The sequence below is a fragment of the Rhamphochromis sp. 'chilingali' genome (assembly GCF_963969265.1).
Source record: "Rhamphochromis sp. 'chilingali' genome assembly, chromosome: 6".
Lineage (NCBI taxonomy): Eukaryota > Metazoa > Chordata > Actinopteri > Cichliformes > Cichlidae > Rhamphochromis > Rhamphochromis sp. 'chilingali'.
Window position 1 is genome coordinate 13,686,629 of NC_137933.1, and position 18,865 is coordinate 13,705,493.

Below are 18,865 nucleotides of genomic sequence, written 5' to 3' on the forward strand. Positions count from 1 at the left end.
AACCATCCCTCCCAAACAGTGGTCACAAATCAGTCCAAATGTGTGGTAGTGGACACATCTGCTATATTGAGATAATCCATCCCACCTCACAGGTGTGCCACATCAGGATGCTGATCTGACATCATGAGTAGTGCACAGGTGTACCTCAGACTGCCCACAACAAAAGGTCACCCTGGAATGTGCAGTTTTTTGCGCTATTGGGGGTCTGGGGACCCAGAACCGGTCAGTATCTGGTGTGACCACCATTTGCCTCATGCAGTGCAACACATCGTCGCATGGAGTCTATCAGATTGTCAATTGTGGCCTGTGGAATGTTGGTCCACTCCACTTCAATGGCTGTGCGAGGTTGTTGGATATTCGTGGGAACTGGTACACGCTGTCGTATACGCCGGTCAAGCACATCCCGAACATGCTCAATGGGTGACATGTCCGGTGAGTATGCTGGCCATGCAAGAACTGGGACATTCTCAGCTGCCATCTGCCCTGAACAATGTGAACCATGATTCATCCGTGAAGCGCACACCTCTCCAACGTGCCAGACGCCATCGAATGTGAGCATTTGCCCACACAAGTCTGTTACGGCGACGAGCTGGAGTCAGGTCAAGACCCCAATGAGGACGACGGGCATGCAGTTGAGCGTCCCTGAGACGGTTTCTGACAGTTTGTGCAGAAATTGTTTGGTTGTGCAAACCAATTGTTCCAGCAGCTGTCTGGGTGGCTGGTCTCAGACGATCTTGGAGGTGAACCTGCTGGATGTGGAGGTCCTGGGCTGGTGTGGTTACACGAGGTCTGCGGTTGTGAGGCCGGTTGGATGTGCTGCCACATTCTCTGAAACGCCTGTGGAGACGGCTTATGGTTGAGAAATGAACATTCAATGCACGGGCGACAGATCTGGTTGACATTCCTTCTGTCAGCATGCCAATTGCACGCTCCCTCATTGCTTGTGGCATCTGTGGCATTTTGCTGTGAGACAAAACTGCACATTCCAGGGTGGCCTTTTGTTGTGGGCAGTCTGAGGTACACCTGTGCACTACTCATGATGTCAGATCAGCATCCTGATGTGGCACACCTGTGAGGTGGGATGGATTATCTCAATATAGCAGATGTGCCCACTACCACACATTTGGACTGATTTGTGACCACTGTTTGGGAGGGATGGTTATATTGTGTATCTGGAATGAATTCTAGGTCTCTACGTCCATCCCATGGGGAATGGGAGCAAAAACAAAAGTGTTGCGTTTATATTTTTGTTCAGTATATATATATATATATATATATATATATATATATATATATATATATATATATATATATATATATATATATATATATATATATATATAAAGTATAAATGTCCACTACTGGAGAAAATGAGGGGAAAAATCTATTACTTTCCCAGAACGTTTGAAGTATTCTGGGATATATTGAAAAGGGAGAAAAAGAATGAAGAATGACTAACTTTACATTTTGAACTGATAGCTTGCTCTCTAATCCTCACATCAATGATACAAACGTCCATTTAACTTTCAATTAAGTTAAACAATAGCATTCACTATTATCTAACTTATTTTTACACCTAAACAAAAAGGTCAAATCAGGAAATGTTATATTAAAAAGGATAATGTTTTGTTTTTATTATACAAGCTCCAAATATTGATTTATATGTTACTCTGACTTCAGCCACCATTTAAAATGACTTGGCTGACGTCTGAATGACTTGAGTTGAAGCACTGTAGTCCGAGTATGTGTAAATGGAGTTTACATCAGTGAACACCCAAGGGGGAAATGCGAAAACATTTGGAGGGGAAGGTGGAGACAGAAAAGTTTAGGGAGGAGGAGACACTGGTGGCATGGTCTCAAAAGAGGTGCTTTGATACACAAGCGGGCATGTGAAAATCCTTTTTGCACATGCAACAATGTAAACATTAACAGGCCAATTCCTCGGAGGATAAAACTGTTTCCAAAGTTTTAACACACATGATAAGTGCAAGGCATGCAACTACAGTTAACACATTTTCCCAGCTGTCTAACCTGAGTTAAAATAGAGTGAAATCAATGAGAAAACCGAGGGAAGTGGACCTAAAAAGCAAAGTAGATGTAGGCAGATTACCATTAATTAGTCACAGTAAATCACAAACATCCACTGTTTTTGATTCAAATGGTCAAACTGTGATTTTAACGTAGTTTATTTAGTGTCTTCCTGTCTTTGTGGTGCGTTTGTGGTTCTGTGTGAGTGTGTATGTGAGTGTGTGTGTGTGTAAGTTCAAACCAGATTTGAGGATGGTCAGAGACAAGAGGGGGTTTTCTTTGTGAAAAAAATTGAGGGGCTCATCTGGTGTCTCTGGGGTTGAAAGGGGGCTATGAAATTTGTGTGCGTGTGTGTGTGTGCATCTATGAATAGAGAAGCAGAATAGGAGGACTGCTTTGACAAGGGTGCTAAAAGGCTGCGTGAAGGCTGCTGGCTGGGGAACGAGGGACAACGAAGGAGTGGGAGAAGGGGGAGGGAGAAATGAAATGTCCATCAAATCCCGAAAAAACAACATAAGGTTGTCCGGATCATCGCTCTAGTTTTTCTTCACTCATATGCACAAATTAACCACATAAAACAAGGAAACAGATACGCATGATGATATTGTGTCCATGTAAATCCCAGAAATAAGCAAATGCTTAAAACCCTCACCAACTCTTTCTTGCTCCACAGCTTAATAGCCAGGCCAGAACCAAAAGCAAGAAACCCCAGACCGGCACAGGTCATCACCAAATACCGGCAGCCAAAGTCCTGGGAGCGAGCCAATGGAAAGTCTCCTTAACTGACTCAGCTTATGACGACAGGGTTGGGTGTCCACAATGAAAGATGCATCAGTATGAGGACAGAAAAAACACACACACTTGCCTCTCTGATGGCTCATCGTGTGATTTTCTAACTAAAGAACAAAGATTCCTCAGCCCGAGTTTATTAAATCAAGTCCATTAGTCTTAATTAATAAATAAATGTATCAAATTACAACCCACTGATGTCACTGGGTAGACTGATATTGTTTAGTATTTATCTTATTGTTCAACATACACCCACCGGGCACTACATTAGTTACACTTTGCTAGTGTTGGGTTGGACCCAGTTTTAACTTCAGAGCTGCTTTAATTGTTCACAGCATAGATCCAACAAGGTAATGGAAACATTCCTCACAGATTTTGGTCCATACTGACATGCCAGCCTGAACCGTTGATACAAGGCAGGTTGGCGCTATGCTTTTATGTTGTTCAAGCCAAGTCCTACCATACTAACATAGCAACAGAAAGTGAGACTGTTGCCAAACCAGGCAACAGTTTTCCAATCTTTTATTGACTAATTTTGGTGAATTATATCCTCAGTTTCCTGTTCTTAGCTAACGTGTCTCCTGGTACAGTATTCTATTACTGTAGCTTATCTGCTTCAAAGTTTCATGTGTTTATTGTTTATGTTCTTCTGCATGCCTTTGAAACAAATGGATATTTAAGTTGTTGTAGCCTATCAGCTTGAAGCACGCTGGCCATTCTTCTCTGACATCAATGAAGCATTTTTACCCAGAGAACTGTAGCTTACTGGATGCTTTATGTTTTTCAAACCTTAGTCTAAATACTGCCATCTCTAAATCTTGAGAAGGAAGTGCTGAAAATCCCAGCAGATTTCCAGAATATGCAGACGATCCTGTCTGGCACTACCAGCCAGGTCACTTAAAAACAAGTTTCTTGCCCATTGTGATGGACAGTAGAGCAGTTATCCAGTATTCAGTCTGCATGCTAAGTATCCTTTGGCAAGATCTCTGATCCTTTCATCAGAGAATGAGCGTGTGTGAATATTAGATAGAAAGCACTTACATGCTGGAAAAAAAAGTGGTTGTATGAGTGGATGTGAATGGGTGAATGAGGCACGCTATATGAAGCGCTTTGAGTCCTCAAGCAGAGTAGAGAAGCGCTATATAAGAACGAGTCCATTTACCATCTACACGATTCTGATGCTCAGTTTGAACTTTAGCGGGTCGCCTTGACCATGTCTACATAGAGCTGGGCAATATGAGATTTTTTCATATCACGATATGTTTTTTTCATTTCAGGCGATAACGATATCTATCACGATATAAGCCAAATAACTATATTTGTAAGATTTAAATGTGCCGTTGCTCACAAGTAAAATGTGAAATAATCAGCAGCTTGTTTTTAAATATTTATTTCCCATAATAAGTTCAACAGGGTAGATGTACTTAAGGAACATGAGACTTTTTCAGATAAATAAAGGCAAATATTGCAAACTACACAAAAGGCAGCCGCTAAAGCGTTTAAGTTTCAAAATAGAACAAACGAAACAGACTAAATTGTCAATTCCACTTAGAAACAAAATATTAATTCTAAAAATAAATCTTAGTTTGTTTTACAGAAGAACAGACAAAACTGACTAACTTTTGTCAATATCAAGTAAACTGAGAACTAAAAGGAAATTCTCAATCTCTCCTTGTTGTATAGCTGAGCTTTTCAAACAGTGTTAACAGTTACTTTAGTCTGACAAAAGCCGAATGACGAATTAGCGCTTCCAGTCAGAGACTGAGGCTACGTCCACACGTACACGGGTATTTTTGAAAACGGAGATTTTCCGTTTTCGTTTTAAAAAAATAATCCCGTCCACACATAAAGGGAGAAATGAAAGAAAACGCTGCTATGAACATGCCAAAGCAGCAGGTGGCGCTAGATTCCTAACCGTGCAGAAATGTTGGCCAATCAGAAGTCTAGAAGCCTCGGTGGGAAAAAGTAAACAAAGCTGGGGCATAGAAGCAGAACCGAGTCGTATGTGTGGAGGGACAGTAACTGTGTGTATATGTAAGCATTTAAACACTGCAGAGAGTAGAATTAACAGTATTGTAGAAATTCATTTCACCGAAACAATAACGTGGCGCACAGTGTGACGCATGCACCAGTTTATTGTATTTCCAGACTTGCTTTCGGCACAATTTACAGTGCACGCTACTCTGTTTTTTGTCAGACTTGAAATAGCCGAAATACCTTCACACTACGGAACTTCTATGGCTCTTCCGTTCGACAATCTCTCCGGCATTGGAACCATCATCTGTTTTCTCTTCGGTCACGCTCGGTTGATTTTTCTAGTCGGCACACTCATTTCCTCCATTATGCGCTGGCTCCATTACCCGCTGGCTGCTTCCCAAACAAACACACGTGCGGCTTGGCACTTGTGCTGTACGTAACAAGTCACGCGACGTGACGCTGCGGCTGTGATTGGTTCGGCTCTGCGCTACTGAATTTGGATCGGCTGACCTTTTTTTTTTTTTTTTTTTTTAAGAGGACAAGAGCGGCGAGGTCTATCGCGATAGCTTAATTTCTCTATCGAGTAAAAGTTATATCGCGATACATATCGTTATCGTTCTATCGCCCAGCTCTATGTCTACATGTCTGAATGCATGAGTTTCTGCAGAGTGGTTGGCTGATTAGATACTTGCATTAATGAGCAGTCGAACACAAAGTGACCAGTGATTAATTGGATTGATGTTTAAAACATGCCCTACGGTTCACCAGATAATAATAAAAATGAAGGACACACTTATACTACTTCTGTTCCCATTAGCTTCTGTTAACTTCGCCTTTTTTCTTTGGTAGTGTAATCAAAACACTGCGCTTCCTTTGGTCACGTTGGGATCATAGCATGAACCATTTAAAAAGCTTTTTTCTTACACTGTGCAATGATAAAGCTGCCTAATAGAAGAAGACAGTTTCATGCGCAAAGCGTCAAGTATATAACAGACATAACCCGAGCTTCAGGGATGTAACCTACGAGCAGGCACACAATCAAACGGCAGCCTTTTTAAGAACATCTAATAGGATAAAATCCCAGTGACAATAATGTCAGTAAAAGCTACACCAGTGATTAGAGAAACCACATGCTGAAACCTGATGAGCAAACTGGAGCTACTATGTCACTTTGTATGGTCACAAAACATTATTTGTTCAGTGTCTACACTATTGTGTGCATTTCCTGCATTACCTTCCACAGATAAGAAGTGAGAGTAAATAGTGGAGCAGAGAAAAGAGAAAGGGGGGACCGATGGCTGGGTGCATTAACATACAGATAGAATAGGCAAAGAGTTTTAATGCACTCAGGAGGCTTGGGGAATGGAGAGGCAGCATGAGAGGTGGGGAGGAAAAAGGGACTAAAGAAGAGAAAAGAGAAAGACAATCAGCAGGCTGGTGTCACAAAGGCAGGCAACCATGACCTTATATCTCAGTTCATCATGGGCACAGAAAGAAGGCCTACAGGAGGACAAAATATAGGTAAAGGAAAGATGAGTGGGATGGAGCGAGACAAATATAGAAAACGGAGAACTGTGAAAATTTGAAAAAGAGCACAAGGATCACAGTATGAATATGAAAGAAGTGGGGCACAGTAGGAATATAGGAGGAGTGACAAAAAAGAAACACTGATGGGAAAAGGGATGAAAGTGAGTTACAACCACCACCTCCAAAAAAAACACAGGATGGGGAAAAAAAGTGACCGAGAAAGGAAATCATAAAATAGAAAAATGTGTTATTGCTGAAAAGCAAAATATTAAAAAGAAAAAACTGAAATTAAAAATCAGAAAAGCACTTCAACCTCACGGGTGGAGAGAATCTCGTTAAACTAGGAAACAAATAATATTTTTCTTAAAGACACGCCGCATGTATAAATACACGACTGAACAAAGAGCCGTTTAGTTTTTCCTCTAAACAGTAAAGAATACAGACACAGGGCATCTTCCTTGGAGCTCCAGTTCATTCTTAATGGCCCAAATCAAACCCCCCCTCACCAAGCAAAACATTATTATACTTTGACTAGTTTAATTATTACACAGAAAAATACAACAGGTAAACTGAGGTAAACTGAAAATATTAAAAAGGAAAATATACAAAGGAACTGGCTCTTTAATTCCAGCATTGTGTTGCTATTGCTACACTTATCCACTTAATGACTGAGCCAGCAAGAGACAGTTTCACTAACAGCTACTGAGGGTGTACTCATAGAGAGCGATGGGCGCCTTGCAGCGTCTCCGAGCACGACTGACCCGCCTCCCCGCTCCACTGCTAGCCTGTGCTCACGCTGTCCGACAATTGAAAGGCACGCTTGGAAAACATGACTCAATTAATCGCACCTGGGCAAGACACAGCGATCACACTAGTCAAATTAACTACACTTTGACAGTCAAACCTGCGACTACACCTTCAGTAGGCGTCTTTTTATCAAAGATTAACGGACGCCCTGTAGCGAATGAAAACCGAGTGTTCAGCCAAGCAGGTTGTAAAGTAACGTAAAGGTAATGTCTGACAAGAATCTGATATTTAATGCAACCCCTGTCAGAAAACCACAAAGACTGTAAAATACTTATAATCTTCCTTATGTGAATGAGAAATGACATATCAAAGGATGAGCCAACTATGCATTCAGGTAAAGAGAAAAAATAAATCAAAAACATACAAATACATCTGCCTTTGCGCCAGAAAAACCATAAAAGTTTGGTTCACATAACAAAATGTTCTGAGCAGAAGATCACAAAAACATCAAGTTGAGCTTCATTTTTGGATGGAAGCATGAAGTCCCTGTACAGCAAACACTTCCCAATATTCCTTCTTTCTAGTGTGAGACTGAGAACATGCAATCTGTTAGCAGCTCTGCATTTACCCTCTCCAGCTCACCATCCCCACAACACAAACCTTTAGGCCTCACCTCTCTCGGGACATAACTGTCAGTGTCCTTGATCCGAGCACACAGAAAACCCCGAGTGTTAAAACTCTTAAAAGGCAGTCTTTACAAACTGACAGTTTTGTGTGCTGATGCTAGAACTAAAGACAATCGTCAGGTTCACAAATGGAAGGAGCCATTTGACTTGGCTTGTATGCCTGTCCCTTATTTATATACTACAGCAGGGTCACTGCCCTTTCAGCATTAAATTTAAATGCCATTAACTAATTTGTTGCTGCTGTTATTCACCGCCAAGCTTGATTCCTGGATTATGTCAATTATTTCTAAAAGAATTCAGGAAATTTCAACATTTTAGAGTAAAAATATTAGCTACAATGTGCCAAAGGCAAGTTAAGCAGCCAGAAAAAAAGTTACCTTTACCTACTCCCTTATTCATAAGTGGGTAGCTCAAAGTCTTCAATTTAGCACATTTTCATGCCGGATGCCTGCCTTATGAAACCCCAACGGGATCTGTGTCCTAATGTAGCCTGAATGAGCAGCGATAATATTGCAGAAAATGGTAAGTGTACATGTAGATGACTGAAAGAAAAATTTAATTTATAAAAACATGTGAAACTGACCAAGTGATTTGTTTTTAATTTTGGAAAATGGTTGAGCTGATAATTCTACAAGGTGTTGGAGTCCTAATGATTTATGCGCGCGCACACACACGCACGCACACTTAGTTTCTTTTGTCAGCTGGTCAAATTTAAAACTTGATTTTGAACCTGAATGATGTGACTCTTGAACAACAGCCTGATTTATTCATGCTGACTCCAGTGGAGTGAAATGAATGAATTATTCCTGGAGTAGGTCTCAATCCTTCCTCAAGGTTTCTGGCTGACCTCTTTCTGACACTGTTTATCCGAAGCAAAAAGTTCATTACTGCCGTTTCCACACATCAATGCCAAGTTGGAGGTTCCTTGACCTGAAACACCTCAATCACTGCGGAAAATACAACTGCATATTCCAAAAGCTACAAAGATAATAAAATTATCTTTAATTGAATTTTTATTGGAATGCATGAATATGATCATTCTCTGTACACATTTATTCAAAACCTATATTTTTGAAGTCCTTGGAAGTGTTCAATAGGAGGTTTGGTTTAATTTACCATGAGGTTATTGGGTGCAGGTCGCTCCTTGGGGTTCCGCCTCATGCTGAAAAGAGAAATACAACAGCTTAAAGCCAGACACTATTAAAACTGAGTTTCTAAGTGCCCAAGAGATGGTTTTTAGTTCTAACTTACAATTCATGCCTAATTTTATTTATAAACGAATATTAAAAAAGGAGGGAGGCTTGAAACTAAACTCTTCGCTCTACAGAAATTAAAAGCAAGAGTTTAATTCCCTTACAACCCAGTACATTTCTTTCAGACAGATATGGGGAGTATTGTGTGTTTTTTTGCAAGCGTCCTTCATACTGTGAGGTGTGCAGTCAGGTAACTTGTTAAAGCATCGCTTTGAAAGCATTATGAACATCCAGGAACAGATTGGGAGAGGATAGTACCACCACTGAACGCAGGCAGGGCGGAGTACCTCGGTCCTGAGAGAGAAATGCCCTGTTTAAGTAAATGCAACACCCATCGGGGACAAACAGCAGCTGGTATAATCAGCTTGTGAGTGCTGAACACACACATATACACATGTGGTTAGGGTGTGTATGTAGATGTTTGTCTAACTGTAAAGGTTACAAGAGGCAAATTAATCACAAGCAAATGCAGGGTAAACGTTTTCTGTGTCCTCACGCATTAGATAAATCAATCACTCCTCATAAATAAAGAAAAGCTTTCTATTCAAACACACAGGAGAACAGAGCTAATAGCTATTTCAACCACAACGCATTAACACTAATGCAGTTTATTTCCATTACGCTATTATACCATTATACTTCATATTCATCTACAGTAATCTGAATGAAACAAAAAGTCCTTCGATATTTGACCACGACAAACATTTAAAGATCGTACAAACCAAATTTACAAATTAAAGGACTACACAGTCAATAGCTGTTGAATACACATAAAGTTTCTCTTTTATTTAAATAATTAATCTAGTGCTTCAATTTCTATAAACGGGTCATTTAAACAAATAACTCACCATTGAGTGATGAAGTGAACAAACTTTTCGCTAAACTGGCTGACAGGAAGAACTGGAGGATCCTGTAAAAAGAGGAGGACAGTTTTTGACCTACTGGAGAAAAAAAACCCGAACATTTACCTCACATCAGCAGGGATACATTAAAACTAAGACGAGGGTTGTCATAGTCAAGGTTGGCTGAAATTACTAAAGCAAGAAAAAACTGACCAAATTTAAGGCTGGAGATGAAAGTTGAAAATTGTCAAAGGAAATTTTTAAAATCCTGAAATGTGACTTGTGTTATGACTGACGATTACACATCAACCAAGTGATGACACGTACCCACAGAAACATTGGCTAGATTAAAGTTTTGTTTTGTGAGGTTATTTTTTTTCATTTTTGAAATATGTAAAAAACAGTAATCAAACTCGGGGTGATGATGTCACACTGCTCTGTATTTATTACCAAACTTTTACTGGCAAGCCCCCGACCTCAGAAGGTTCGTGCCCTACACTTCACAATGTTTTAAACATTTGTGACGTTAAAAGACAATCCAAGTTGAATTGAACTTAAATAAAAACTATATACAATAGCATCAGGAAACTGAACTTTGGTTCAACTCAACACATATTTTACACTTTGATGACGTGCCCCATTTTTTGAAAAGCACTGCTGACACAGAGATCAACCTTGATTTTATTGTGCTATTGTTATTCTCTAACAATGTGTGACGCAGAAAATATTCACACACTTAATGCTTGCAGTCTGAGTTTAGAAATAAGATTGGATTTTTTTTTTCTATTTCTCTCCTGAAATTCTGGCGAGGGGACTAGTTACGGTCTAAGGTTTTAGCAGAAATGTTTTGTCTACCAGAACAAAAACACACAACACAGAGAAAAAAAAGAAATAATTTGACCGTGTCCGGCATATATAGCATAACCAACAACAGCATAACAACACTAAATCTGCCACGTGGGCGAAAGTGCTGGTGCTGCTAGAAAAAGGTTTCCACACGCTTTCGTCTCAAAGATGCTCGAGCTCAGCCTTCCCTAACCTTTTTTGCGGCATGGACCGGTGTATGTCCGACAATATTTTCAGACAATATTTTATTACCTGAAGGTGTCACGGATAAATACAACAAAATAAAACCGGTACCGGTACCAAAAAAAGAAGATTTATTCATAACACACGGGAAAAGACCCAGGGAGACCGAGTTAACGATAAAAACGTTAAAAAGTAACATTAAAAAAACCGTAAAAACAATAAATTTCACACCCGAGCCTCAACTCTTGCGGCCTGGAACCAAATGGGTCCGTGGCCCGGGGGTTGGGCACCGCTGCTCTAGCTGAATGAGATCAAGTCATCATACTTAGGACTACAAGATTATTGAGATTGTTTGTCATCATTATTCACTGATTTTAGTACCAAAAATGTTTTCGTGCAGATTCATGTTAACACAACACTGCTTTCAAAACAAATCAGATCCTATTCATGAACCTAAACTCAGGGCTTCTCTTCAACAGAAAATAAAAGATCTAATTAAAAAAAAAAAAAAAACTATTACCAAAAAGTAATTAAAAATTAAATCAACATGGCACTGCTGCATTCATATACATGAATAAGGTCTGCCAGATATTTTTCACCTAAGTGCATCTCCTAGAAGCAAAATATAAATTCTTTCACGCCATTCACTGCGTCTGCATGATGGAGGTGACACTTGATGCCGCTTCATTTCTCCTGTGGCTCGTTGCATTTACTGCAGGTTTTGAGAGGATAACGTGTCTCTTGTCCAGTAAATTGGCCCTTTTTCTGCTTTGAGGGACAAGCTCTTCTGCTGGGCCAAACATCTGAAAGTAGCTGTACATCTGTGTTTAATGCAATGCTACTCATCCAGACTAGTCTGGGAAACTTTAAGCTGCACAGTGCAAGGACCAGCTGTGATTGGCAGGCACATGGTCAGGTGTCGATGCAGGGAGCGCTTATTAGATGCCAACATCCCTGGATCATGTTCTTTAATTGTAAGCAGTCCAGCAGAGAAAGAGGTGGAATAAGACAAGATTTGGATGTCAATGAAAAGATCATCAGACCAAAGGGAAAAACCTTTAAAGGAAACAGCTGTATATTTGGTGTGGAGCCCTCAGCACAACGCACACAACTAATTAAGAGTCACCTTTTGAAAACGAGTGCTCTTAACAGGACAGAAATTCTGTTTGATGGTTACTAAAACAACCAAATGATGCAAAGCAAAAACTTTTTCTACTTTTTATTTTCCTTGTGCCTGCCAGGTGAACAGCTGTGGAGGTACCTGGTGGCACACAGTATGTTTAAAGTCAGCCTGGTGGGGAAAATGGACTATTTAAACCCACTTTAAAGTATAAGAGTAAAAGGAGTGTGTTACGGTGCTGATAGAATACTAAAATGTTATTATATTTTATTATATTAGCAGATATCTAAAGGTGCACACAGACACAAAGATGTTATGGTAACGAAGCTCTTTGAAGCTACCAGGATGAATGTTAAATTTGTAGCATTCAATTTATGTAGGAGAAATATCTGAAAGATTATTCAGTATTTTTGACATTGTGGTTTTTTGCACTCCTTTACTTTAGAGAAAGTGTACACAAATCTTTTGTGCAGTTCACCTCACTTTTATCATTGCAGGTTTTTGTTCCAGGGAAATATGTAACTTAAAAGATAAATAAGAAGCTAAAATAAAGACAAATAGAAAAAAAGTGGCCAAGTAGTCCCTGAACTCATTTTACTTTGTTCTTAAATACAAAATATGAATGTGGATTTTGTTGTATAGACCTGGGAAGTGTTATTATTGCTATTTAATAAAAAAAAAACCCACCCTGGTTATTACTCATGTCATCTAACATCTTTGAATCTTTTAACTTCAAACATTTTCTAAAACTTCTTTTGATGTTTTGACATCCCTTTTAATTTAATTCTTAGATATTAAACACACCTTTGAAAGCAGTAAGCTCCAAGGCTGGAAAATGGAACAAACACATAAGTGTCCTAAACTGCAGCTGTTACAAAACTGAATCAGTCCACACAGGCTGATAAAACAGTCGTCTTTAAAGCAGCCTGGTCTCTATAGCCAAGTTACCTCTTCATCACAACTGTATAGTGGTGATTTCTTTTTTCTCAATAACTCACACGTTTGATCAAGGACTAAAGTTAGGAGAACACCACTTTCACTGACAGGTGGATGATGACACAAAGTCAGCAGAGATGAAGCCTCTTCAAGGTGCGTGTGGCGTTTTTCGTTACTTGGGAGTATTTTAATGGTGCTATCTGGGAAATATTATGGCTTGCTGTGTGGGTTTCGGAGGTGAAACTAGTAGTGCACGAATAATTAGCAAATATGTGTGTTTGTGCATTGCAGCCGATAGATGCAGTTTCCTAACTAAACCCGATCAAGCTTGAAAAAAAGCAACACAGTGGTGAGAAAAATGCTAAGCCTAAGGCTACAAAACAAAACTTAACAAACCAATAGGTCACGTAAGGTGGCTACATTAGTCTTTAATAAAGAGTCTGAGCTTTATTTACCCATTTTTCAAACATATCATTTCCTATGAATCTTTTACCTACACTGAGATAATCAATAGCAAAAGCAAAGACATGCTTTAGGATTAGTATAAGGATGCATTTAAGATCGAGTTAACGTTATGTTAATGTTACAGGGTGTCAAAAACTTTGAAGTCATCTAAGTGTGTATCCCTCTGTGTGTGTGTCTGAGTGTGTCAGGCCCGCTGCCTGTTGTCAATCGAAGTTCTATGAACCGTGTCATGTAGAACAGCTGTGCCCGACTGACCCTCCATTACAGCCCTTCACCTCATTACTCCATCCACTTTCCCACTCTTGCTTTATCCCTGCCTTTGGCTGCTGGCACGAAAACCTCCCAACACAGTATATTATTATTTTTACACATGAAATACTTGGAGGAAAAGTCTAAACCACTTTACAGCAGCAACCTTACTAAATTAACATCTGTATTTACTTTGTTTCCAACAATACCAGCAAGCAGTTGTTGTATATACATTTGGAAGATGCTGTTATCTGTAACTCTAAAATTTTACATACACAAAATGTGTTGTGCTTGGATATAATAAGGTCGGTAGATGCCGCAGGTGTAGGTCAAGTTTTAAAAACATGTAGTGCGGCGTCATACAGAGATGATGCAAAGAGGTCTTAAAAAATGAAATAAAGCAACTACTCAGATATGCACAAAACTCATACAGCCCAGGTTCAAGACCACGCATTCATTCAAATGCAAAGAATTAAACCTCTTTACATCCGAGACCCTGCTGTGCCATTAAAAACACCTCTGGGCAGTGTTCGCCATTCCTTAATGCTCTGATCGGCAGGCTCCCGCAAAGCATGATGCATGAACCCATTTAAATTAACAAAGGAATGGATTCCTTCTAATCTCAGTGCACTTCACAGTTCTGCCGCTGCTTGGATGAGCAATATATCATAGCGCACACACAAAAACACGCGTGCACAAACAAATGCCCTGAGCACGAAAACCCACAAACATTAGTATACACTGTTTACAGAGACAGAGCACCAAATAATTTGCTATCGCTATATTTTGGTGTACACACAAACACAAAGCAACAATCAATTAGGTGCACCGCACACATAAAGTCTTGACTATACAACTAATGTATGTGTCATGTAGGCTAAATCTGATGCAAAATTCCTGTCTGCACTTTTCAAACAAATCTGCATGCAGATATAAACATGCACATTTATGCATGTATTCATGTTTCCACCTGAGAGGAACACTGCTGCAGCTTTGATGTGGCAGCAGGCGATGGCACAAAAGACAGGCAGGCTGATGAAAGTGGCTAGTCTGCGTGAATTAGTCCTCTGGTTGTCAATGTGCACCACTAGGAGACAGAACACACACTACGAGGGTACAAGGGTACAAGTAAATATACATGTCATTGCCATGAAGCAATTATTAGGCAAAATTAGATCAGTAATTACAGGCTTGAAAATAAAGTGGGAGTTCTTTATTAGTGGAGCCACTTGCTATTCAACAAACAGAGGAGAGAGGCGCATTAATGAGGGAGGACAGCTTACAGATGGTGGAAACAACTGCAGAGAACTTCTAATTCAAGACCCTGCCTGAGCAGGGTGAGCATGCCGTTTCTCTAGCATGCACTCATAACAAGGATTTCCAAAGATGCAAGTACGATGCATTTAAGTGGAGGACTGGCATGTTAAAATAAAAATTAAGGGAACACTTAAAACACATGTTCTAGTTGAATATCTTTACTAACATGCATTGTGCAATCCGATCAGCATGAAGTGATGAAACATCAGTGGAAAACAAAATCATCACAGCTCTGAGGGCTGGATTCAGAAATCAGATCAAACATCAAAGTTAAGATTTTTCAAGTGTTCCTTTGATTCCTCTTTGAGCAGTATACACGTATATAGAACCACTCTTCAGGATCAATATGAATTATACCCAATTTTATAATTTACTTATACTGGTATTTATACTTTTGCTGATGATCGGAAAGGTTTGTATTTATGGCATGAATGCAGCATAGATTCAGTGCAGAAGTGCAAATGCCCCTTTAAGTGTCTTACATACAAATGTGTCATTTTGAGAGTGAACACTAACAGTCCTTAGAAAGAGATATTCAGTGTGTTACTAATGAGATTCAGCCTCGAGTGTTTTATAGCTGTTGGGTTATGGAAAATTTTGGCGTTTTCCAAATATTGACCAAAATCAACCTAATTTTTTTTTAAAGCATTAAAACAACCTATAAAATCAAGATAAAGTGGAGGTGATGTAATGTTACGTTAGGCAAGTCAAAAATGTGTTTTCTCTAATGCTGGCAAATTAACTGTGTAAGCTGTCAACAACGACTACATGTTCTTTGTTCATGAATGTCAAAACCATTTTCTTGTCTAAATAAATAAACTCCTTTACTTGAGCTGAAACCACAGTTCTTACTACCTCTACTATTCTGTGTAAGTAAATCCTTCTTTCAGCTGCTCCCTTATTCAGACAGCAGATTTATGATCTGGAAAATGTTTATGCCGCATGCTACTTCCTCACGCAACCTTCTCAGAGATTTGCATCTCCTCCTGGGGAGCAAATCTTTTGTGTGTTGGATAAATGTGTAAACCACCACACTACAGAATCAGCGGTAATCAGCAATTTGAATTTTGATCATTTGTTTATTTGGCCTATATGTTGAGGGCATACCTCAATTTAGGTTCAAAATGAAAGAAATGGAAGCCAAACCACACACATTTGTACCTAATATTAAAAGCTCCACTCACAAGAGCACATTCATTCAGCCAATAAAGCAACTTTCAATTTCCCAGTGGGTTAAGTCACATACAATATCCAAAAAAGGTTCACATGTACAGTACAGTATATAGTAATGAGCAATATTTACAAAATGCCAGGGAGTCAGGTGTAATTTATCACACCTGCCATAGTGTTGAGTCAGGTGTGTCTAAACTAATTAAAAATACCTTTGTATTAGAGTAGCTGCTCCATGTGACGTGTCCCAGCCCAGTTATTTGGGTTTAAACAAAAATAAAAAAGGGTTTATACAAGTTATGCCAGACTCTGAACATCCAAGTGGGAATTTATGCTTCAGTGGGAGATCTACACTGTAGGTAAACTGTAACCGCGAATAGCTCTAAAACTCTACAACGTAACCTACAGTGTAACCTGATGTGCACCTGGCCTGTTCACAACCGTCGAGTCCTCTCCCCTGTTCATTTCTGGTTAGTTTTTTGGCAGTTTTTGAACAGGACAGGGAGAGAATTACAATCATTGCCTCAATATAAGAAACAATAATGATAGTAACAACATAAGCACTCAAAAAAAATCTGTAAATTCCTGGAGGGAGAGGGAGCTGAAACTATCTGAATGTACAAACTTGATGCATAAATGTGTTTTCCTTTGGAAAAAAAAGAAAAAAGAAAACAACAAAGAGCGAGGACCCCGGAGGGAAGAAAGTCGAGGCATTTCATTTGTTTCTATCGGCTGGCACTGCATGTAAAACACATAATTAACACATAATGCACCACATACAGCCATAAACGCTGGCAACAATGTCAGCCACTTTACGTAGCTTATGTCATCGGCTCTGCCGAGACTCAATGCACAAGTCTAAATCGGGCGTAAGTGGGAACAGATAGATTTCATCAATGCAGCGTCAACTGTCCAGAGAGAGGTTATCCTCTTGTCTCTTCCTCCAAAGCACTGCACTAGCTGGGACGGTACGGCACGGACAACAATGAGAGCTTCTCTTGCCTCAAGGGGGAGACGAGAAAGGGCACAGAAAAATAGTTTGAGTGATGGCTACGTCTAGCTGACTAATGAACAGTTCAGCCCAGGTCAATCCATTACAACCGAAAGCATTTAATTATTAATTACGGCCAATCTATAGGCAGTTAAGGACAAGTGACATTGTATGTTTAATGTGCGATATAGCTGGTGATGGGGGCATTGCAGGAATGCTTTATGCTGTGTAGCCATTTTGACTGTTCAGCAAAGAAGCCAGCTTAAAAGAAGAAGAGGGGAGGGGAGATTATTATTCCTGCTTATGATGTAAATGCACACAGAGTGAGCTTCTATATAATGCATATTTTTGTGCACAGCAGCATCTCAATGTATCAAGAAACTGTTCAAGATTGACTTGAACAAGGTTTGGTTTCACTATGATATTTTGTCCAAGCTTGCATTTTGTATTAGAAAATGGAAAGTCTTAGAGCATAAAGGAATTAGATGAGAACGGGTACCTGAACGCTGTCACTGAGGAGATTGATCTGTTGGCTTAAATAAATTCTTATAAAGTCATTATTATGTCTTTTTCATCTTTGACATCCTTTTGCTTCTACGCAAATTACAAAATTAAATAAAACTTTATTGGATGGCTAATCAGTCGCTGTGGTCTGCAGTGTGCGCGCATCATTATCAGTCCTATGAGTCTTTGGTTTGATGCTCCTGTGAGTCTTCTCTGACTTTTTTTTTTAAGACACAATAATAAAACCCAGTGCAGTAAGGAGAGAAAGCCTGGTTAAACACATTTTTGCATACACTAGTACACAGAATTGAGAGCTGCGCTTTGTGTGTACGTGTTACTCATGACAGGTCCAACCTCTACAGTAATGTGCATGTGCATATGTGTATTGCCTGAGGCAGTCGCGTAGGGTGAAGGGTTGAGTGAATGGGGAGCAAAGCCGCCTGAGTGGTTTGCTTCATTAGGAAACAAAATATAAGCTTTCCGGGCCATTAGGGCTGACTTTAGATGCAAAAGCACATAAGACGACGACTCACCTCATCAACAATGCATTGCAGTAACTGGAGAGGCTGGAAAAGGAGAAGCACAGGGAGAAAAAAACATGTTAGCTTACATGGAATTTCTTGGCAATGGAGAAAATCAATAGTGTGATATTAAAAAAAAAAAAAGTATCTACCTAGATTAATCAAATTCAGTGAGCTCAGGCAAACCACCATTCAGCTTCTGAATGTTTTTATTATTCCATAATGGCACCTAATGTAATACTAGCAGTTTAAGCATGATCCAATATTTTTCTGCAAAAATGGAATTTGATGGGCTTTTTTTTATTATTATTTCAAATGAGAGAGTCAACCAAGAGTAACAGACTTCAGAGTTGTAGACCTCTAGCTTCTTATTCCACTGCAATAAAACTTACCATTAAAGATCCTTGGTTTTTCTGAATCTGTAGGGTGAGAGAGGGAGAGAGAGAGAGAGAGAGAGAGAGAGACTAGGCAATATGTAATTAGCGTGTCATAATCAAGACGATGCACTTGGACACATTATGATCACTGGGAGAAAATTATTGCTTTCCTGTTGGCAATTTGTGAGTATGTGTTAACACCATTTACATAATGAAAACACACAAATGTTAATGGCCTCGCTCTCATTTGAGGAGAATGGGGGTAAAAGATCCACTAATGCTAATTTTCAGAGCTGCACTTCATTCCTGCCCTCCAGGTGATCGAGATGTGCTGGGA

General features: G+C 39.6%; 1 protein-coding gene across 3 annotated transcripts in view; it reads right to left on the reverse strand.

Moving 5' to 3' along the window:
- Positions 1 to 18,865, reverse strand: part of map2k5 (mitogen-activated protein kinase kinase 5) — a 65,329-nt gene that overhangs the window by 14,139 nt on the left and 32,325 nt on the right. Inside the window, exons 18-21 of one of the 3 annotated variants that reach the window (XM_080884521.1) lie at positions 18,544 to 18,570; positions 18,164 to 18,196; positions 9,856 to 9,917; positions 8,871 to 8,916 (exon numbers count right to left, since the gene is read on the reverse strand). The exons of 1 other annotated variant lie outside the window; for it this stretch is intronic. In XM_080884521.1, the coding sequence (XP_080740647.1) occupies positions 8,871 to 8,916; positions 9,856 to 9,917; positions 18,164 to 18,196; positions 18,544 to 18,570 (168 nt within the window). The remainder of the gene's footprint in view (positions 1 to 8,870; positions 8,917 to 9,855; positions 9,918 to 18,163; positions 18,197 to 18,543; positions 18,571 to 18,865) is intronic. One more of the 3 variants, XM_080884522.1, reaches the window with a different exon arrangement.